Source organism: Idiotropiscis lumnitzeri, chromosome 1, assembly GCF_059441095.1.
Source record: "Idiotropiscis lumnitzeri isolate Australia: NSW breed Sydney's pygmy pipehorse chromosome 1, RoL_Ilum_1.0, whole genome shotgun sequence".
Lineage (NCBI taxonomy): Eukaryota > Metazoa > Chordata > Actinopteri > Syngnathiformes > Syngnathidae > Idiotropiscis > Idiotropiscis lumnitzeri.
In genome coordinates this window covers 24,804,680-24,829,026 of record NC_142391.1, presented here as the reverse complement: position 1 = coordinate 24,829,026, position 24,347 = coordinate 24,804,680, and the positions used below count along the sequence as shown (strand labels likewise).

At 40.9% G+C, this 24,347-nt stretch overlaps 1 protein-coding gene across 3 annotated transcripts in view; it reads left to right on the top strand.

The window, feature by feature from the left end:
• LOC148343929 (netrin receptor UNC5C-like) overlaps positions 1-24,347 on the top strand; it is a 238,429-nt gene that overhangs the window by 140,951 nt on the left and 73,131 nt on the right. For all 3 annotated transcript variants that reach the window (XM_088291590.1, XM_088291572.1, XM_088291580.1), the window contains one exon: positions 13,633-13,869. In XM_088291590.1, coding sequence (XP_088147716.1) covers positions 13,633-13,869 — 237 coding nt within the window. The remainder of the gene's footprint in view (positions 1-13,632; positions 13,870-24,347) is intronic.

The window sequence follows — 24,347 nt, the reverse complement described above, 5'->3', positions numbered from 1 at the left end:
TTGTACCCCCACAAGCTTACATGGGACTATGCATTTCAATGAGATACTCCATCTGCATGGGGATGTGTCAGTGAGTGCGTGTGGCAAATTTTCATGTCGGAGCAACCGAATGTGTCACACCAGCAGGTAACCCTTTGAAATGACTGTAATTATTATCTCCGCCAGTTTGTTCACTTATCTGCATTTCTCCGCTGCAAATGTCTTCCTTTGTTGTGGCGGCCTAGTCGTGTTATTATGGCATGATTCTCTTCAAGGAAGACATGATTAAGCAATGTTGTAAATTGCAGGACTGGGTATATTTTTAAAGAAATAGCTAAGGATAACATTGAACATTTTTTTTTAAGCAATATATTTACAGTTGTCCGTCCCGCTTTCTCCGTCCGCAACCTGGGCACCCTTCAGTCCTTCCACTTTCGTCATTATTCATAAAACTAATCGCCGTCCGTCTTCGTCTTTTTAAAGCACTTCTGTTCCAGGGACGAGACACTCGTTATTTTATGCATTATATATGTTAAATTAATCAGCTGCTATTTTTGTGTTTTGCAGTAAAACAATCAGCATTGGCCTCTGCATCGAAAGATCCGTATTGTTCGGGCCCTAGATCGTCCTTGACATTAAGATGCCACAATATTGAGCCAAATCAATCCTTTTACATTGACCTGAGCACAAAAACATAAAATTGGTGAGTTTTTTGCGCAAAGAACAAAATATAATATAGGTTAAAAAAATCTGCAAATAGGAAAAAGCCTTGAGTCACAAATCCCAATTATGTGCGAGAATACAGTACAGAGCAATGCCAATCACATCCTGGCAGTATCGATGCAGACATTTTGCATGAAAAGACCAGTATGTTCTGTCATTTTTCCCCGATCCAGTTCCCTGTTGGGGACATGTCAGGACACAGAAGTGCTAAGATGTGTATTTCTTCATGTAGCACTCGGCGAGAGCCATGAAAATGACACAACTGTCACACTACCTACCTGCGAGTGCCCACGCGTCAGCTGCTCCTCAAGAGAAGTAGGCACGCTCCTTTAAAATGTGCCAAAGTGATGAAATTATCCCGTGTTCGAGATAACTGAATAAAAATAACAACGAGGTTTAGGAGTCGGCGGACGATCCGGCTGATTCGACGGCAACATTAGAGCTATCAAATGAATCTCGTAACATGACGTTAAATATTCATCTGAATCATTTAAGGTGATCGGCTAGCGAGACACACGCCCGTTTGGCTAATTAAGTGAGTGTGACGGTTCCGCTGCATTTTAAAAGCATATTGTAGTCTCTCAACGCCTGCTGCTGCTTAGTGGATGTTGTCTTTGGAGCTGCTTTACTGGATTAGCAGAACACAGAATTAACCTTGAGTGGATATTTTATAGGTGGCACGGTGAGTGTGTGGCTAGCAAAGGAGGAGGAAGGGGATTTGAATCCAAGGGCTTTTGCCGGGAACATTCCTAAATCATGTTTGTTAATTAATTGAGGACAATTGAATTATCTTCAGGTGCGAATGTGAGTGTGAACGCTTGTTTGTCAATAGGTGTACCCGCCTACCATCTCTGGTTTGAAAGAAAAAAGATGGATGTATGATATTCTGTAGATATATAGCCATCCATTTTCTATACTGCTTACCCTCACTATGGTTTTGAGAGTGCTGTAGGGAAATTTATAACAACACAAATGTATAGTTTGTTATCATCCCATTGTTGTAAATGTGGTCATTAAACATGGAAGTTGTAGATGTCCCTCCCAATAAAGACTAACACTCGCTTCTCTTCGGAATTTCAATCCTGTATTCATCAGGCGGAATTCGCTCCCATTTGATCAGTCCAATCACATTTAAAGCGAGTTCTCGGATGACTCCAATTATTTTGTCAAACTGACAGCCGCTCTCGTGAAATTCTCCCCCGGAATACTAAGAAAAATACACAAAAAGGGCACCGACAGAAACGTTTTTTACGCTTTCAAGAGGCAAATAAGACAATAAGCCTTTCCTAGACCTCATACGGTCATGAGGAAGCATCTGCATGAGTGCATTGATGCGTACGTTTTTATAAACATGTGCAATTTGATAGACTTACAGTATGTCTGTTTAAAAATGCATATATTCCCTGCCACACACACAGACACAAGCACTGCTTTAAAAACTAATATGCACTTTGACGCCACACCGACCCGATAACTCGAAGCAAAGCAGCCTTCAGAATGATAATGAGGTAATAAGGGAAAAATATGCATGTATGTATGAGAGGTCTATATTCAAATAGCTCAGTTGCCTTGATTGTATAAACAGTGTAAGCTCTGAAGTTGACCGACTTTGGGTTGTACCATTTCAAATTCAGCCGTAACTGGACGGGCGGTGTAGGGGGCCAGTGTGGGAAAGGGAGTTGTCTCTGAAGTGGCAACAAATGTCAAATTTTCACCTTCTGTGGCAAACAAATGCGTGTGTTACCCCCATAAAAGTATTTATAATTGCCTGTGTAGCCTAAACCAGTCCTCAAAAAGTGAGACGGGTACGGGCACGTGGGAACATACCTTTTCACAGTCGTGAAGTGATTTATGAAGGGGAAGTGGGGACGTACAAATCAAGTCAATGGCACAATTTGGTGAGCGTGACAAACGACGTAATACGCCATGCGTCTTAATACTCTGTCTCCTTATGTCTTCTTTAAAGCGGGTTTCGGACCGTGTGGCCCTTATAAATCTCGCTGTAGGTGCCACACTCGGGGCCCAACAGGTCATGGTCAATGAGAGCCCGAGACACAAGGCAGCCGTCACTGTCTGTTCCCATAAAGGTGCTGGCTTTTACATCCCGCTACTATTAATTGCTTTGGAAGAAGCCCTCAAATCCTGCCGGGGGGGTTTAATTGACTATGACGAGCAAAGGGTGCCGCTTGTGCCGTGTTCAGTCTTCTGGCATTTGACCGTCATGGCTGGCCGGCCCAGGCTCACACTCACATCTTGTGCATGTCAACGCTTACAACTAATATGCACATTGCAAATATGCAATGATTTAATAAGACCGTGGAGATTTTAAATGGGATTTTTTTGTGCATAGGTGCACTTTTCTGGGCAGAAGATGTTTTTCAAGACCACAATAGAACCTCATGAGACCTCAGTTCAACTAGTGTCAGTGTATGAACTCAGTGTTTGACTTTTTGGAGGGCTTTTATGGGTGGTTTTATCTTTTATCTATTATAAAGTGATTTTAAGATTGTGGATATTCTTAATGGGATTCTCCTGGATAAGTTAAATTTTTGTTTTTAGAGACATCAGTTCAGTTCGTGCAATATATGACCTCTGCACATTAATTTTCTTTTTTTGAGATTTCTTTATCTCTTGTGAGCGGTTACAATTTCATAAGCGCAATACAAATATAAGCTCTGATAAGATTTTAAATAAGATTGTTTCACGTCTGGGTATGGAGTGATCAGATATACTTTTTTCCCTCCACTCAACATTTGTTTTTTGACCTCAGTTCAACGAGAATCAACGTGTGAACTCTGCTTCTGTTAGATTTTTTTTCTTGGGATTTTTCTGAGCGGTTACAGTCTATCATTTCAAAATAAACAGCAATTACAAATAATCTGATAAAACAATGGACCTTGTATTAGGGCTGGGCGATATGACCTAAAATCAATATCGCGATAAATTAGGCAGTTTTACCTCGGTAACGATAAATGCGCGATAAATTCCCCCTGAGGACCAAAATCAAAATAAATGCAGGAAATGCATATTGACTGCTTTTTTTTATTGACCAACTGGTACGCATTACTTTCAATGAAAAATAGAAGTACAAAAATCATTTGAATAAACATTCAAACTAGCTTGCTTTGCGTGCCTTGAACAATGTCACAAAGAACAGGAGAAAAAGGGTACCTCTCACAAAATCTTTTTATGTAAATATATTGTGCCGAGATGCTGTAATAATGCCATGTGCAAAGGCGCTAGTCGCCTGTAAACAAAATGCTAAATAGAATGGGAAAAAAATGTCAATGGAATGCCAATGCCAAATAAACGCATGTGCTTCATCAGGAAAATGTGCCGTCTCGAGTACTCCGGTGCGCAGTCGCCACTTGTCGTCTATGTCATGCACAGTCAGGCTCAAACAGGGATCCATGTTGCGACTTGACTACAAGTCTGATGTACCTGGTGCTGTTTGCGGCAAATATTTTCGTACCTCTTGTCGGCTACTTTCATGAGGCGTTTGAATCCTGTCCGCTCCATTGTAACAAGAGGAGCTCTATCTTTAGCTATGTGCTCGGCTATTGCGTCCACCTCTGAGACGTTCTCTCGTATGGTGTCGCCTCCGTTATGGGCTGTTGTCACTTGTCCAAACTTGCTCCTCACTTTGAACTTTTAGCACAAGCTCCAAGTCAACAGCATGGTTGTGTTGTGGGTGGTGAAAAAGAAAAGGTTGGACGCGCTGTTTCAGGTGCTTACGACGCACTTTGTAGTTCATGTTTTTTTGCTTAAACATCGTCTTTATGGAACCCAAAACATTTCCAAACGACAGATGTCCACTTTATTTTCGGGACAAGCGCGACAGGAACAATTTCAACTAACGTTACTTCGTCCGCAGCCGTGTCAGCCGCTTCAGGATTTGAATCGCCAGCTACGAACGCGTCTTGTTTACATTCTTGTTCAGAAGGGAGGAGTCACGTGACTACACGCGCTGGAGCCGTCTTAAAGGGGCATGAGCATCGCCGCAGACAGAAAAGACTTCTTTTTCTTTTTTTTTTTTTAGACACCGAATTTACCGACATGGGCAAAATGATGTCGGTCATTCTAATAAATTTCGGTAACGGTAAATTTTCGGTTTATCGCCCAGCCCTACCTTGTATATCATTTTTCATGCTTTTTTTAGTCTGAGGTGACCATATGTCCTGGTCAACTCCACTTTTTGACTTTTGAGACTTCAGTTCAGCGTTGGGCTTCTCGTGAGCGGTTACAATCCAGCATCTCATCAAAAGATGCCACCTGGTTGAGTCTGTGAACATGTTAAATGCTCTTTTCCCTGTTATATTGGAATTACCTGAACGCCTTTTCATAGCTGGGGTGCCTACATGTCCTCGACAGTTGCACTTTTTGGGACTGCTGTCATGTGTCAATTTTCCATGGAATTGTGTTCACAGTTTAAGTCTAGGTTGACCACATGTCCTCTTTACCGTGACAGAGCCTCTATTTTTTAAGGGAGCTACCGAAGAAAAAATAAATCAAGATCAAAAATAACAATGAGTGACTATAAATAATTAAAAGTTACACTTTCTCCTAAGTCCCGCCTTCTTGTACTGTGTATTTGCATCATTATTGGCAGATGCCTTTTTTTAAGCACTTTTCAGTGGTCAGTTTGTTTTATGAATATTGTAGCAAAAGACACGTTTTACTCAGCATTGCACCGTGTCACATTTTGCCTTTGACAGCGCAGCGGTTCACATAGCTGATTTTCTTTCGGAAGGCAGTAGTTTGGCGTCGGACTTAAACAGGAAAAACGCAGAATCAAAAGGACAAAAGAATATGAGCAAAAAGGTGAACGCTTCCTGGAAGCAATAGTTTTACTACTATTGATTTCATTAGTGCTTGTGAATGCCTCTGCCAGAGCAGACTGATTACACGCTGTGAATGTGATTTGTTTTCGGGCTTGAAACGTATCCGGAAAAAAACAACCAAAAATGGAAAACAAATTTCAAGTAAAAGCGTCTTTAAAGCCCCAAACATATATTCAATAGCAGTGCTTAATAGGTGCCTGTTATGATAAGAACACCATTAAATGAGCATTAGTATCATAAAATGATAAGTGAAGGAACCAAATCCACAATGGATTAAGATTATGACCTAAGGTTTCAAGGAGATAATACTTTTTTTCTTTTTAATTTCAAATGCTAATGTCAGACCTTAATGGGGGGGGGTGTACACATCGAATTTATTAAAGCAGTATTAATGAAGTGAGTCAGTGATTTTCTTATGTTTCTGCATATGCTTAAATATTCCATTGAAAAATGGATTGAGTGTTCATAACTGACAATTTGGTGCTACAATAATGATCGGCATGTACTCTACCAATGGCTATGCGAACAGTCACAAAAAAATAATCGGCCAGTAACTGAACAGTAAAGCCAAAGTTATTTTCTTCTTTTGATCATATGAATTTGGAGAGTAGATCCCAAAAAGAGGACATGTCCAGGGGAAAGAGGAGGTCCGGTCACCTGCAGATCAAATTGGAATTATTAGGTTGTTAATGATACCAGAGTAAATGATGAGCTGTCTGAACACCAAGGTCTCAAAAGATTCCCTTTAAGACGCCAGTCTTAAAAGAAAACTTACCTAGTCAAAAGAGGTCGGTCATCTCGTCACCTGTAACTCCAAATGTGAAACTGAATTTGCGTAATTCTAATCTAAAATGGAAAATTACATTTAAATGCTGTCAGATTTGTCGGAACTGAGCTCTTGTGAGATTAGCCGAGGTCTCGAAAGACATATTGATAGATGGCCCTAAAAAGAGAACTTTGCCACTGAAAAGATGTTTGTTTGACTCAAACTTTGAAGTTATTTCCCCCTAATTTCTACATAACATGGCAAATATCATGAAACAGGACTTGGATTTGCCTTTATACTGCAGCCATACAAATTGATGGTTTGCGATATAGCTTGTAAATCACTGTAGTGGCCATGCTACAATGTCTTCTGCGATAACAAGGGTTCATGTCAGCCATGTGAGTAAATGTTTTCTCGATGCCGGATAACAGCTACAGGCCTGTGTGTTTTAAGCATGCCTATGTATGGCAAACATATGCCTTTGCGCCTACAGTATATGTTTTTGCAGCTACTGCTGATAAGACGTTAAGAGTTGTGATCTCATGACTTGCACGACTCCTGCGCCACGATACGCATCTTGCGGCATCACTTAGCAGAAAAGCAAGATCCTGGCACTCTGTGTGAAAACTTGACGAAAATACACACCCGTACTCTTGACCATGTGGCATTTTGACCCTATTTGGCTATGTTGTGCATGCTTTGCCGACAAGATGTGTAGATGCTTAAAATTCCTCTGCATCAACCCACTGGCAGCATCCGAATAGTGCACCCCCCCCCCCAAATGTCTTATATGAAAATAAACAACACAGTGTTCATCTACGGTTCATCTTTGTTCGCCCGCAATACTGCGTTTTGCAAAGATATGTTTTATCTGGGTACTTACTGTAATGCCCTAAGAGGCACAGCTGCTGAATTGACTTTTAAATGCAAAACAAAGAAGCTGCTGTTGGCCTCATCGCTGGTCCAAACACTCATCACATGCCACCGTAACAGGCTCCGCCTCAGGCACATGCACACACATAGACACTAAATATGCACATGGTTCATGTACTTTTTTAATTTTTTGGGGAGCATGGGGGGCGATCAAATAAACATACAGTGCGTTTAAAATTGCTAAAGTTTACAAGCGACAGCAAACGACACAGTAAATAGTCTCCTGTGTGCCACTTTGCCTAAATTTAAACTAGAGAAACCCAGCCTATTTGCAGTTCACTATTCACAAATTTATTGCCAATCCTCGATTAAAGGCTGTCAATCTCCCTTTTGTCCTTTTATTACTCATTCAATAAAGCTGTAAGATGACACAATTAGGCACCAAAGCCATGGCTAATGGGATAATAGTAATTGATATCTCAACTCACAGGCTAACATTTTTGTAGGTTGAGCGCAAGCAAAGTTTGGCCTGATTTATATGTAGAAGTTGGAGAATCTTCTTTAAGCCATTTCTTTTTAAGGACTGCAAGATGAGTTTGATAATGAAATGTCTTTACAACATAGTTGGTGGTATGTTTATAATTGAAACTACTCAACTCAAGTGTATTTATAAAGCACTTTAAGACAACCATCGCTGCAGGCAAAGTGCTGAACATGTATGCAAACATGAACATTGTTGGTTTCAATTACTTGTGGGGGTTTACTGTCTTGCAATATGTCTTTCAATTGGAGTAGTTCAATTATGTTAGTCTGGGTTGTTTACTGACAAAATATCCATGGGCATTCGTCACCCCAATCAACAGTACATCATCGGTTACTTGTAGAGCGTCAGTAGCCACAACATCAATTGAAAGTCTGCCTCGAGCTTAAATGCCAGTTGACACTCAATAGGCCTGTTTTAAATATGTCAGATATCAGGTAGTATATCTTTTAAATAGTATGTCACTACTCGACACAGTAGATCATACTCAGTCATTAGACAGTATGTCAATGGGCTTTACATCAATGGGCTCTATGTCAGATGGCACTTAAGGAGTTTGTCAGTAGATCTTTCTGTCAACTACCTCTGTCAAAGTAGATCAATATTTTTTTTTCATGAGCAAGCACTGACTCAGAAGGAGTTAAGGCTTCTACACACCAATCCAATGGCCACCGTCGTGGCCTACTGTTACGTCGGCCTAGAAGTCGGCACGTATGGCAGGAAAATGACTGAAAACACACCGTAAAAGCCGACGGCGACGCCAACTACTCCGGAACCTCTGCGCATGCGTGAGAAGTTGTATCGTGAGAAATAGTATCCCTCCATGCCATCGGCGGTGCTAGTCACTGGGTAACCTTTCACGGTGATATCCAATAACGGCGGTCTTTCTTGAAGAGAGAGTCATTTGTCTTTGCGCTCTTCTGTCCAGCTAGCCTCTATGTCCATAGAGGAGACGCAAAAAATTATCATAGTTGATTCATTTTTTTGAGGAATTGCTTGAATGTTCACTGTTTGACCGCTTTGCACTGATTTGCTAGCTAACGGCCAATCACAGTGATCATTTGTCCCGACAGCCTGACCCGATTCTACATGATGGATCATGTCAAACCGTCTGGTTGGTGGCATTGGCGTAAGAGATCGGCCAGGATCATGCTGCAGAAGAAGATTGTAGTGGGGGAGGGGTGTGCGAGAAGAGTTAATTTAATCTAATCTAGTTTTGCTCCACCTCCTGTCTGACATTTGCGGTAACATACTGATTCATTATCGTTTTCGGTCTGTCGTGTGTGTGTTTACCGTGTAGCTGCTATATTATTTTCTCTACAGACACTTGCTCATAATTGGTCACTCCCTCTTGTGACACAGTTCGAACCAGACTTCTGCTGAAAGTGGAATGCACCATTTAGTCTGGTGTTTCACAACTCTACATTTCACTTTGGCTTCTCCATCTTTTGCTGTCTCCCATTGAAGCAGCAGCTCTCCAGTTGCAGCTCGTAGCGGGTGCGGTGCAGAACAGCTTAGCGTCTAGCATTCCCCTGGTAGTTCCTGAGGAGGCAGGGAAGCAGACTGACTGTTCGATGGTCTGATCTACTTGAAGCCATTTTCACTCGGAGGCAAATATGATGACGTCATCAACAAGCGCTATCACAATTGGTCGGTAGATTCAAATTCATACGTCTACCGCACATACCAAATATACTGCACACCACAAGAAAGATCTACTGCGTGCTTAGGACAATACGCCAGTCTATAGTGTGGTCATTTGGAAACAAGATTTGAGAATGGACTTATAGATTCAAATCTCTGTTGTTAGAGGCCCATACAGCAGGTAAGCCTCATCTCAGTCAGAAGAAAGAGGGATGTCGTGTTTGTCCATAGGTGTCACATCTGGGAATCAGGGTGCACATGCAAAGTAGCAATGCAGCAGGTGAAAGTTGCCAGTGCATCCAATGGTCTTACATACTTTAAATAGGCAGCATGTCAGCTGTTGGTATGTCTGCACTCTGCAGGCCTGAAGTCAGTAGGCCTGGAGTCACTGTGCACTACAGTCTGCCGGCAGTATCGCCATTGTTACAACCATTGTCAGTTGTCAGACACACTCGCATATGATTGGCTAGGGCTGATGACTTCATCCTCAATAGATATTCCCGATATTTACTGTCCGTGTTCCGCAAGGTGTTTTTGAAGCGAAGCCATGAGCGAAGGGATAAATGGAGGTTTTGGATCCCCCCCGCAGAGCACAATATTTACAAGGTACAATAAATCGAACCGGGGATATTGTTCGGCTGCAGCTATTCATTATTGATGACAGCGTTCAGGCCAGACGTTTATGAGCTGGGATGTGAGGGTGCGTAATTCACTGGGTTGGCGGGGCTGGGGGGGGCGGCATCAGGAGAGAGGAGCCGCCAGATAAACAAGTGGAGGATTGACGGCTTGGGAGTGAGGCATAAAAAGGAATGGGCAGGTTGAAGGGGGGCAAAAAACAGAATGACATGAGCTCAAAGACAAAGGGGATTGTGCATCAATTCCTTCACCTATTCCTTATTCCTCCCACCCTGTTCTCAAGCTATCATGTTTCCTTTACCAATCAATAATTTACAGCTGCCACTATGGCGCAATGAGCCCCCGGCGCTGAATGACAGATGAGAATGACAGTGAGTGTTCATCGGGGCGAGCAGAGCGAAAAAAGCGGGAGCGGTGCCAGGTGTGGTGAAAACTAAACGTTGCGCATTGTCATAATTGTATGATTTTATTTCATATTAAAAGTGACATTAAAGGAGACATATGATCGGAAGGTTTTTTTGAGTTGCTTGTTGGGTCTATGACGTGCCTGCCCTTCCCACCCATCAAGTGTGAAATTACATAATCACGATCCGTTGTGAGCCAGAAAGTGTGCCGGCAAAGCAGACTGTTCAGATTTTGGCAGATTTATCTAAATTGCAGCCCTCGCTGAGTTTCTCCAACCATGACATGGCAGGTTTGTTTTCTTGTCCAGGCTACACTACCGCTATTGTGTCAGAGGTCAAAAGCTACACAGAGCTGCAGTGTTGTTCTAGAGCATTACCTCAATATTCCGAGGGTTTATTGCGAATTGTTTTAATTGTGAACAATCCATAACTAGCAACGACCCATTGAGTCATCTTCGTCATCACTATCACTGTGGACTGTGGCAGTAATATTTTTTGAAAGTTTCTTTGGAAATTGGAAGATGAACAGGCGGTCCTCGGTTTATGCGGTACTCGACCGACACAGTTTCGACTTAATAATGCCCAGCGTTTTAGGTTCACACTGCAGGCAAATGCGATCCAGAATGGATTTTTTTTTCCTTTAGTGCGTACGCAACCAGCAAATGATTTATTTATTTATATATTTTCTTTTATGACGTGACTCAATTCCAAGGTTTTGAAATCTGACCTTTTTTCGCTTTCATATGTAGAAGCTTCATTTCCCCAAAATACTCTATTCCTACCGAGACCCGAATCACTCCTCCGTCGATAGGATATAATTAAAAGATACTTCCGTGGACCACATTTACTTCCGTAAACCTTGCGAGTGACGTCATCGCTTTCTCCGTGCATTCTGGTCACTTTGGGGAGTGATTTAGGTTCACAGAAATTTGGGTTACGTCGCCAGCATAGGAACGAAACTGACGTCACAATTTTAATTTTTATATCATTGATAGATTGTTAATATGAAGCCCTTTGGGATATTTTTATGATAGTGGGCTTTAGAAATAAACTTGACATCATCATCTTGGTTATCCATTCAGATCTTTAAGTGTTCGTTGTCATTAGAGTTGACGTTGAGCCAATTTCACCCTGGACTGACGCCTGTCAATTGCAGGGCACAATTGGACTAACGGTTATTTACACAATCACACCAACAGACAATTTAAATTCTTCACCTAAATGGATGCTTTTGGAATGTTGAATGTTAATTTAATGTAATTTTTCAAAAAGGTCATGACGGTCTTGCAATAAAATTAATTTCAGAGGCAGCTGTCAAAAAAACTCTCAAATGTGACACAATAGCAAAATAAATCCATGAGTGGGTGAAACTTATTTTTTCTGGCAGATAATGGAATTACGCTGTGAAAATGTCTCACAATTTTCCATCCTGTCAGAGACCTAATTAGAGGGACGGCGGGCAGAGAGACTGTCAGCACTGTGACATCAAAGTGGAGGCAGCCTACTCAATTCTCGTTATTTTGGCGGTGTTGTTTTACCTAAGCTGCTTTTACAGGGCCGAGCCCACAGCTACTGCCGCCATTGCCCAAGATAAGAACGAACACCAAATTAAAGATCATCTGTGAGAGTTGTGAAATCCTAACTGAAAGAGTTTGTTTTATGAGTCCAAACAGACTCAGGAAACGGACTGGGATAGGGGAGAAAAAACTGCACGCAATTGTGTATTAGTGTGTGCGCGGTGCGTCTGTTGTTGTAGACACATCCACCTACACTTGTAATCCTCTCCGCGTTGGTGACCTTGACAAGCTATCGATTGAGGATGTCGGTGAAGGAAAAGGACGCAGACAGAGTGAAAGCAAGATCCTTCAGATCTTTCCTCCTTATTTACAATTATGTGTTGACCAAAGTAAGGTTAAAACACACAAGAGCGCAAAGGGAAGTACCAGTGAAAAGAAACGGGTTTAAGTTATATGAAGGTGGGAAGATGATTGAAAGAGATAAAGTGGAAGGGGAAAGATGATGGTGACAAAGAAGAAGAATCTGAATGGAGGAAAATTAATAGATTGGGGAGTAAACGATGGAGGAGGATTGGGACGTGGAGAAGAAAGAAGAAGTGAGGTGAAGTAGGATGGAGGAATTAAGTAGAATAGATGCACATTCCCGTCATCTTGTACGTCATCTCAGCTGATTTGTCCAAGTTTTGGCCTTTTGGCAATATCAAATGCGTTTGATATTCGGGAAGGACATTTTTTATTTATATTTTTTTATGTATTGTATTTTTATTTTTTGTATTTATTTTATCCACAAGACAACTCAATGTGCTTCACACAAGCAAAGACACAGTACCTACAAACATCTTTCACAGTCATTGAAATTCAGAAGCAAAGCAGAGGAGTAGTAGTTTACAGAGATTACCAGAAAATACGTTGACACCATATAAGCACATGGACAGAAAACTTGTCATATCAGCATTTCTTGAACGTATTCCAACCCAAACCATTCATGATAATTTATAGACCAGTAGCATGATTTAAAAATTGATTCTATAGCCAATTGAGAGCCGAAGAATGGCGGAACTGGAAGAGAGGAAGCAGAATTGTTGAATTGCATGCCTTTGCACTTCCAAAATGTAATTTGTGTTGAAGCATGACCTTATAGTCTTTTGTTTTCATGTAAGTGTAAGAAAGTAGACCTTGTACCGCTCTCTGTCTGATATTGTATAATCGCTTTGCTGTAAGACAAAGCACGTCTGTGGGTTGAGCGGCGGTTGCATGAGGCAGATAACGGCCTGTTCACGTGTTATATGACCAAATGAGAAATTGGCAGACGCTTAGTAGTCATGGCGTGTATTTGAACTGGCCCCTTACATTCACATTTGTATTTGCTTCTGTCTCTCGTGATTCTTTAAATCCTTCTCCTGTCTTATGGCTACGAGGTGGTTAACATTTTTCCCTTGGCCAGGTTGAGAGACGAGGAGGAGAACAAATGAGATTTGAGAGAAGGAAAAGGATGAAGCAGGATAGGAAAGGAGGAGTAGGGTGGAAAGAAGTAGAGGTGGGATGGTAGTGAAGAAGGATGAATGCGAGGGAGAAGAACTGACAAGTCGGAGGGAATGAGTAGCATATGTGACACATTCATGTGGTTGGTGTGAACTACAAAAAGAGCACAACCCCCCCGCCCCCCAAACTTTAGATGACATTCCAATAATTTTTTCTTCTCTCATAGCGCGAGAAGACGACGACTTCCTGAGCCTTAGCGAGTTGCCCGAGACATTCCCGTCCGACCCACCTGAGCCGTTGCCGCACTTCCTGTTTGAACCCGACGAGGGCTACATCGTTAAGAACAAGCCCGTCAACCTCTACTGCAAGGCCACGCCTGCCACGCAGATTTACTTCAAGTGCAACAGCGAGTGGGTCCACCAGAAGGATCACACGGTGGAAGAACGCGTGGATGAGAACTCAGGTGAGGAATCACCCAGACATAGCATGAAGCACTGACCTACATTTACAAATAATTCCCAAAATTCATTCATTCCATGAATTTCTATCAGTTTCTTCCGAGCACTCTACTTTATTTTGTGTATATAGTATGTAGTTTTTTGGTCTAATCCATATTTTTGTTTTAGTGTGTTACCGTGTCAGAATCAGTATTCAATATAGCAGAAACTACCGTATTTTTCTGACCATAAGGCGCACTTGAAATAGAATTTCCTCAAAAATCAATGGTGCGCCTTGTTGTCTGGTTCACGTTATGTAAAGATGCATTTTCAGTTTGTTGTCTTTAATTCAATTTGCGTTCTTATTCTCTTCCACATCTAATCATGGGAAATATAGTCCTTCTAGCCTAATGAAAGGCCAGACCCAACGCGAGCTGAGCATTTCTGGAGGCCCATTTACAATGTTACAATGTGGGTCCCCAAGATAAATTTGTGTCCGGTCTGAACTTAGCATAATAGTGCCCAATCTATCTACCTAAAACATGATAGAATTAGAATAAACTATTTAACATACAATGTGCCTTATATCTCAAGTGCGCCATATGTATGAAAATATACTCAAGTTCACCCATGGATTGATATCCCTATTAAAGTAGTTCTCCAAATCCAAATAGTCTGAAAAATATGATGAATTTATTATTATATCTAGAAATGGGACTGTTTCTTTCCACAATCAGAGTACATATTTGTAAGTTTTTTTCATCCTCTCATTGTTAGTAAGAACAAAATATGTTACGGGCAATGTTGTATAGCAAAATACGCTAGATATGGCACGGATATAAAAAAAATTAAATATGGTGGTCCTGTTATGTTGCACGTTTAAATACCCTGCTAAAATATCAATGGCAAACATACGGTAAGAATAAGAGCCTTGTGTAATTTTTGTAGAATAATCGAGTTGTTCTTTTCACATTTAAGTCTCAATGGAAGTATCCACACTGTCCTAGAATCAGAAATGATAAGGTCTGGTTGTTTTACGTTCTCTTCCTTTAACCAGGAATTAGCCTGTTTGCTAACATTCGTCCAGCTAACTGATATTCCACATTTTCTTTTAACTTTCGTGTGACTTTGTATTTTTGCTCTTTTGAGACAAAATACAATTCTCCCCACCACTCCAAAATCGCAATTGTATTTTCCCGTTGTCTTGTCACCTCCTCTATGAACTAGCAAGTAGCCTGCTAACTAACATAAGGCATTTGCAGTTCTTTTCACTTGTTAAAGGGTTTTGTCATAATTTGCCTGTTGTTCCCGTCTCTGAATCAAAATTGGTACAGTCCTCTGAGTTTGACATAATCTTCCATGCTGGACAATGTTGCTGCTGTGTGGTTTCCAGTGGAACCTGCTCGTGCTTTGTGCATCATTTAGCATCCCGGTTGTGATTGCGAGTAACCAAGCCAAGACAGGAAGTAAGCCCAGCTTGATATTTCCACTGATTCAGCTGTCAGTCGCACTCACAGCAGCACACGCACAGCAGAAAGAATGTTATACTTGGTGTTTTGAGATTGCTATGTCACATCATGATTTAAAAGGAGACAAAACTATGTGCTTCAGTAGACATCGCTTAGCTGTAGATCATCATCACTCAAGTCTGTGTCCAATGGGCTTCGTGCCTCACGTCGCCTGCCTTCACTTTCTATCGTTTTATTTATTGCATGTGTCTGTGTGCTTGGGTTTTGGTACGTTTCGTTGAATAACAGGAGGGATAAATGTTTGGAGAAATTAAACGGTCACTCATTGATGCTGTCATTTCATAGACTTGACAATTAAAGTTGGCGTCACGTCATTGAAGCGTGTCAGAGAAAATCATCCCAGTGTCTGAATAATTACAATCACAATACAATCATTAAACTCAAATGTGACTAACACTGTTGCTCTTCACAAGAAAAACACTTTCAATTATTACACACGTGCTAAACTGGTATTGCTTAGCCCTTGTTTGTCACTCATGTGCTTGCGTAGTTCTCTAGTTTTCTGTAAAACAAAAATTAAACAAACTCGTTTAAAATTGTAGCTTTAAATAACAAAGGTTATGAACATCCACGAGCTCAATCCTAACATATAATGTAAAGTGTTATTGGCAAAAATGAACAAAAGTGTTGCAGTAACAACAAACCTTCAACAACTTTTACTTGAACACACACAGCATGGCAACACAAACAAACAAAGCATTCAACAATACTTACCTGCGTGCATTCTATCTTTTTCTGTGAGAATACTTTAAGAGATTAGTTGGGGACCTTCTCTGCCCCTTCCTTTTCCTGCTAATTACACGACATTTCTTCCAGGAGACCGCAGTGCTTCCTCAGCACAACGTTGTACCTCACTATAGGCGCGCGACTCTAAATTCAGACATTTCCATATACATGTACTGTAAAAACAGAAAAATGTAACAGACCTTTTTAGAACTACAAAAAAATGTCAAATTATTAACTGTCTGACCGTGGAAATCAAAATATTATCTCTGTATAAACAGACCCCCCACCTCCCAATTGAATCTCATTAAATGTGTGCGTCTCTTCACTGGTACAATCTTAATTGCCCATCTTATTATGCGCAAATTGAGATGTGTGGATGTGTCAAAAAAGGAATAATCAAAATAGCTGGATGACAGCCAGAATGCTGTATAATTATTGCTGCTGTCTTTTTTTTTTACCCTCTCCCATCTCTTCCTTATCATCTTTCAGCATTCATTACAGGCATCGTCATGCAACTGCTCATCATTTATTATTCAACCCGTCAGACGCTCGTTGGATAACCTGTGGATAAGTTTTAACAGCTCGGGCTGTGATGTATAGACAATAAATCCAGATATAATTCAATAATAAGTTGAATGAAATAAGCATCGAGCACTGGTTGATGTTACATTAATAAAAAGTGGATTAATCGTGCGCTCGGCTGGGCAGCGCTCTCTTGCTCGCTCGCTCGGGGGATGCTTAAGTTCCTCTGGTACGTCGTTATCATCTAACAACTCGGTTCTGTTTTTTCTTTCTTTATCCTTGCTTTGGATTTTATTTTTATATGTGCTGTGTTTGTCACTAGACGGATCATTAGTAGAAGATGGTCTGGATCGGATCGGAAGAAATGTTTGCATTTCATGCTAAATCGGTTGTAATCTCATAATTTGCCAATCGATTAATGATGTCATTGCTCCGATCCGCAAAATAGCGTATTATAACAAACATAATCTCATTCAGTCCAGGGATGTTCTGTGCATGCTTAATAATGCAAGGTTTCTCTGTATGTGAACTCGGGTTTTTTTTTTCCTCCCCCTTATTTTTAATTTATCTTTCTTTGGTCGGGATTTTTGTCTCCCACGTTATTTTAATATGATTATATAAATGTTTATCAGCTTTTTAGGCAGACATTTTTGGCTCTAATTGTTATTATTGTTTCCCAATGCATTTCAGTAGGCGTCTACTGTATGGAAATTTTGCAAACTTGTGGACCGGGCCCATCCTAACCCCCTTGAAAATAGCGGGGATCAACTGTATAAATTCTGATCGGATCAGAGATCAGTTAGCATGTTTTAAAAAAAATTTTAACTCAACAATTGGTGCTCGGTTACAAAATTCTGATTGTGTAAACGGCTAATCTTTAGAACACCATCTAACACTACAAAAGTCAGCTTTTACAAAGGGGAAAAAAAAGCATTCTGATTGGTAGGAAGGTCAGAGATGTATTAGTTTAACAAATGATTTATTATTGTGGTTGAAGAACGGCACCATTGATAATAGCTAAAGTAGCAACCAAAATATTCATAATTTATTAGGCATAATTAGGGCGTGAGGTAAGTTGATCAGCAGGTCAATTGGTAGACTGAGGGGGTAGAGTTAGTTTGTGTATAGATAGGTAGATATCAAATGTAAATAAATTGACAGGTCAGCTGAAGTATAGGCTAAGGTAGGTAAATCGCTAGATCAGGTCGGTATGTATGTTGGTAGAAGGCTAGCTTAGGGTAGTTAGTTGGTCGGCAGGTTGGTATGTACTGCCTGTGTCGCTCGTTCTGAGTGCTGCATTGTATATGTGTATGTATATGTCGTTTCCCGCGACCACCGAAGCCCCAACTCTTTTGCTTGTTTTCTTTCTAGCCAAGCTTCTATTCTTCCCACTCATCTCCTTATCATGTCCCCCCCCCATCCCACATGCTTGCCATTTCTTCGCTTTGGCTGCAACGGGAGTTCATTTGTTTTGACAGCATTCCACGTATGATCCATGCATCTGTTGCCTCTCCACTGCCAAATGCAGCTAGCCTGGTAATTCCACGAGAGGCCGGAATTCTTCGATCTCAAGCCTCCGCATATTCAACATCCTTTTTATCCAGCATTTTTAAACCAAATGTATTCATGGAACGTGATGGGTTAAGGAGGCAGAGGGGGTGAGCCGCCTTTCATGCTGTCATCTTGCTGGATAACCGCGGCTAACCGAGCCCGCTGTTTCGTATGGCGTGCCAGCTGGTCACTTCCTGTTTCTCTGCAACAGCAGGCATAAGACCTCCAACCAGAGACTCAACCCGTCTTCCCGCAGATGGGTTTTTAATACACAATTATCAGCCACCATGTTGGATGAAACCATGCATATGTCAAAGCCAAAATACACACACATTGTACATGTTTTTCAGGACTCTAAATGTCTTCACTATTGTCTTAAATAAGTAAAGGTAAAAAATTAAATTTTTGCTTTTCCTTTAACATGTCCGGATTTGGTTTCTAACTTGGCCGTGGAAAATTATTCCATTTGTTTGTCTTCAAAAAGTAGGAAGAAATAAAAATGTATTAACTCCTTCATCTCTACTTCCTTAAGATCTTATAAAACTGACTATGTGAACATCAATAAAATATAAGACTATAAGAAGAAGGCAGAACATTTTTTAAAAAGTAAAGTCACATCCGTATTCCTATCGACATTGATAAAATAATATAAGTTCTGATATCAGTATGAACAGAGAAACAAAAAAAAAACACCCTGTGGGCTACAATAATTGCTCTTTTTTGCAGCACGAATTGTGAATGTAGTGAACTCAAATGTCTTTCCCCACACCCCTTTGCAGTAATTTACTGTACGCAATGTAAAATCAGGGAACAGAACAGTGTGAAAAAAGTGTCTTGCTTTGGGCAATGCAGAGATGCTTCTAGATATTTTCGTGCCCCTGTATTTTATGCGACATTTACACAATATTTAACATACACTACAAGCTTATTCTTGCTCTGTACCTTGTGATGTGGTATGCTTTGGATTGTGAACGGTTTCCCTAACATCATTGTTGTAGAAGTTGACCATGTTGGAGTCTTTTTGCCGGTTTTTAATGTCGTCTCTTGTATAACTAATCTCCACGATCCACATCCACGCTTTAATGTTGCCTCATGATGTGGTATGCTTTGGATTTGGAGGTATTTTATTTTTATGTCACGTAATTTGTACTTTGAATATGCTGTAGAGGATTCACCCTTCTTTTACTACGCGTGTGAGCATATTGTCTTGCTAAGTGGTTTTTTTTCCCCCACTGTGTCCACGACCTCAGTATATCTCCATGAGCATGGAGTGAACTAATGACATATGGTGCGCTCTCATACTTACTTTGTCTCCATTAGTCACCGTGTGAATTATTAGCTTTGACCCGCATTTTCTCATTGACGCACACACAACACACACACACGCATCAACAAAGTATTGGCTCGGGTGATTTGTGACCTCCTTTCCTCCTTTGCTGCCATCGCACTTATTGATTTCTTCTCATCTTTACCTTCTCTCTCGCTCTCTTCCTGTCAATGTTACTCGTCTTCTCTGTGCTTCCTCTTCCTCCCATCACTCCCACTTGCCTACTCTTTTGCTCTTTTCAACCCCCCCCCCCCCCCCACACACAACCCCCCACCCTCCCTTTATCTCTTACCATCACGTTATTAACAACCATCACGATTTATAGGCGGCTCCATTACTGTGTGTTTCATTTAGGGTGTGTTTGTTAGAGTCTAGACGTGCAATATGTGTGTGTGTGTGTGTCTTGGAATGTCCCGCTGCAATGCTACACACACACACACGCAGACACGTATATATAATGGGTATTCAAACCTGGCCCGAAAGGAATGGTATTGATCAATCCATGTCCGCACGGTGACATCCAAGCATGAACACACGCACGCACACAAAACAGACGCGGTGGGAGTGTTCCCTTGGACACGGTCCGTTGACTTGCTTGCGTCCCATGTGAGTTCCTCTCATAGCCGTAAATGTCATGATGTCTCTATTGTTGTCTGTTTTTGATTGGCTTTGTCCTCTGTGCGGAAATATGATTTTAGTTTATCCATCTCTTATTTTCATTTTTCTTTTTTTGAATACCACTTGTCCTCATTAGGGTCGTGGGTTGCTTCGGGTGAGAGGTAGGATGTATCCCAGACCGGAGTCTGGAGTGGAGTCTAGACAAACAGAAAAACTGCTCATAACTAATGACAATTTGAAGTCTTCAATTAAGATCACATGCTTGGTGTGAAATGTGGGAGGAAACCAACGCAAGCTCGGGGAAAATATGCAAACTTCACACAGGAAGGCCGTAGCCCAGGTTCAACCGCATGCCATCTGAACTTTGAGGGATTTGTGATAACATGATTTTGTTTCAATTCTACCAAATATTTTAAATGCATTGCAGATGTAAGTTCATCTTTTAGTATGTCTGAATATTTTTGGGAAATACGTTCACAAATTATTTAAAATGTACTATTTGTACATGCTGTTGTACTTTTATCAAACTCGATCTCATTTGATCATATTAAAGGAGTTTAATTATTTCTGCCGAGGAACTTGTGTTTTCATGGGGAGGATTTAGCTTCGACAATTTAACTGGTTAATATGAAAGTTGTTGCTATTCTGATAAGCACTTTTTTCACAGCGCAGACGTCAGGGGTTTGAATCCAGGGCTTCCTATGTAAAATTTGCATGTTCTCCCTGTGCCTACGTGGGTTTCTCACACATTCCAAAAACATGCACGGTTGTTTGGTCCCCAGGTATGATTGTGAGTGTGAATGGTTGAATCGCTATGTGTACCCTGCGATTGGCTGTCAAACAGTCCAGGGTGTACTGCACGCCACAACACAGCTGGTATCGGCCGGACTTTTCTTTTTTTTTTTTTAACAAGTTAATATGTAACATAAACCCAATTTATTTTATTATAGTAGTAATCATCGTCGTCACTCACACACCCACATTAGGTGAAAAATATCCATAAAGACCATATAAATATGAAAAATAAAAAATATATGTTTTATTTTTAATTTAAACAATCAAATGTATTCAAATACATTTGTAAACACATTTTACATGCACAAATTAAAATAAAATATAGTACATATATTGTTGTGTCTTTGTGTACATTAATGTGCCTTTACGAGGAAGGGAGTCAACATGTGAGTGACTGGACGTGAGCTGTGGCAGACAGTAGCTCTTATCTTGCGCTCGTAAGTGTATTGCCGCTGTTTAACAGCTTAAAAGTGGATTGTTGGCTTTGGCTTTCCTTTCCCGCATGCGAGAGCATTACGGTAAGTGAGTAAACTAAATATAATACTAACCCATAGCCATCAAACCCAAAAGGCATCAGGAGATCCACCAAAGAGGTTGTTGGGAAGAAAGTGTTGTGTTCTTTTGTTTTTCCTCCTCCCCTCTGCTGGGTTTTACTTTTGCATTCTGGTTTGTTCATCTGCCTCCCTCCGCGACTCTGACGAACTACTCAGAACAAACATTCAGATGTTTTTCCCCCTCCCCTTAGCCTCCTTTGTTTCTTTTGCCCCCCCAAAGATGCGTCTGTCTGACCTGTCACATTTTGAGCACGACATAGCTTTTAAGTGCTTTATTTCCTCTTCTTCGCTTATCGTCTTTTCAAGAGCACTGAGCTTCAAACCGCTTCCTTATCACGTCCGTCCTTAACATAGCGACTTCCATTCCACTCGACTCTGTGTAACATCTTTCTATTCCTTTGCCGCAGGTGTTTGATAGCTTTACTGCATTCGCACACTGTCAGAAACGGAGGTGAAGGTGCAGTCGACACCGATTCACACCGTTTGTTGGACTTGAATGATTTCTTCTTTTGAGGTTCGGGGACAATTTTCTTGAATTAGCCTCATTTGAATGCACGTCAGCATCAGCATCCATCGAAGTCTTATCTTAAAGAAGAAATGCAATTTTATCCACATTTTTAAACAGCTCCCAGGAGTCTTCCTGAAAGCTCTTTGACATTATTCTGTCAAAATACACCAAGGATAAAGAATTATAGTACACTTAACATTACTTATCACACTCGGCGGCGGGTCTGTCTCATGCATATGCCGAGGACGGCTTTTGTTAGCACAAAGCATTGTTGCCAACTGACTGCAACTATTAAAGTAAAAAAAAGGGGTGAAAAAATCTCGAGACATGTGTTTGTTGTCCTGGAGATAGCCTCCCATGCATGTCCGGACTGCAAATGAATGCTGCTTGCACAAAGCCTGAGACCCCAACTATTTGCAAACAGACAATTAAAAGTAAAAGTGACACATCATGTCCTATTTAAGCTAACCAGATGCAAGTTTGACTTATTTCATAATAATAATGAAACGACCGGCAGGGCGAGGCCGTGTTATGTATATAGCACGTATACGGTACACAAAATGACTCAATGTACTTAAGTGTGCTCAAGCTACAAGCGTACTTGGTAAACAATAACAGTGCAGCTCTGCTTCTGGCTTGTGGACATCCTGCCAAGATGTGGTTTTGGGCATTAAGACACTTGGTTGAAACAGCGATGGATGGATGGCTAGAAGGAAACGAGATAAACTTGTGAATATTTTCACATTGTTGACACACCTTACTAAAATACTCCAAACTTGTATATTTCTCCATATTTGCAATCCATGTGTCAAATTTGACTTGTCTGACTTCACTGCAAGAATCCACATCACGCTAATAGCGAAGAGAAATGTCAAGGTCTCGCGTGATTGACGGGAATGTCAGTGACAGTCTCGTTTTGATGAGCCCATTTTTTTTCTTTTTCTATCCTCAGCAACTTCCCGAGCTGACATGAAGGGCTCTCTTGAAGGGAAGTTCTGTCATGCAACGGAGACCCACCCAAGTTTCATCTCCATGTAGCTTCAATGCTCTAATTCCGATATACCAACAAAATAAGACAACCAGTGATGTGAAAGCTAGTTAGACTTTAAGTTTCTGCTAAATTAGCCTCACAATGCTAACCTTGGGAGATTTGAGTCAGCAAACAATGGGGGACTATTGGGGCTTCATTAATTTCAACAGAACAACTTCCCGATACATACATAGACTCTTTTTTTTGTTGTGTGTGTCTTTTTTTTACATCTACATCCACTGTAATGGTATGCCCCAGTAGCAGGTAGGAGGCGCGGGTTACATGACGTCAGAATAAGGAAATACGCTTGAACGCACGCTGGTCTCAGGTCTTTTAACACGCGCTGAGGCATTTCTTGTCGTTGGGCATCCGGACTGCCCAGCTATGGTAATTTATTTGTTTGTGCATTTTATTTTCTGCGATAAATTTGATGCAATGTCATGAGTTTGAATAAATAGCATTTCACATAAACTAATATAGCAATAATACAATAACAGACAGCGATACATAGATATACGTCTGTGTATGTGTCTTTAAAGTATAAAAGTAGGTTCATTGTAATGTGACTGAATATATTGTCCAGATGCTTCATCGGCTAATCCCAGGTTTTGAAAATAAAAGTGAACAAAAGATTGGCGTTTCCACTGCGTTCTGAACAAATAAGTCCCATGCTCGTGTAGTGGTTGGCTTCCTACCTGTCACTTTCCCCTCTTGTGCACTCGCGCTGCGTTTTCTGGCTCAGTGCAACTTGTTTCCTCGTTTTCACCGCAGTACTCCCGAGCCTCTCGCTGCTTCTAATTGCCTCTTTAGCTGGCATTTTCTATGCCGCCTTTGCTCCCTCGCTGTGTCCCCCGTCTGCAGTTTTTAGTCGGTGATGCCGGAGCAATCGCCCTTGTTAGCGTGCTAGCGGGAGATCTCGCATTGTCACTTTTCAGTGTCGCTACTCTTTGGCCTTCTGTACTTTATTAGCTCTTGTTGTGTACCTTTCCAGCAGTTTCCACAATACTCGACTGACAACTATTAAACCAGTATAATCCTCCCTCTCAGACCTCGTTCGACTTTTTTTTTTTCTTTTCGGACAGAAATTTCTTTCGAGTGCCTTCGTCTGATTTAAAATGCTGCTGAAATGCTGATAGGGATGACTGGCATTTATATTGTAGGTTTCCATGCTAGGTAGTAACGCTGTTATAGGTATAATTTATATGAATTCAAATTTTATGATATGATTTCGGAATGACCTATATTTATTCTTTTTGTACGGCACTTTGAGCTTTGGTGGATGTTTTAAAGCACAATATGTATAAAGTTGAGTTGAGGGTGTTACGCAATTATAATTTCACACAA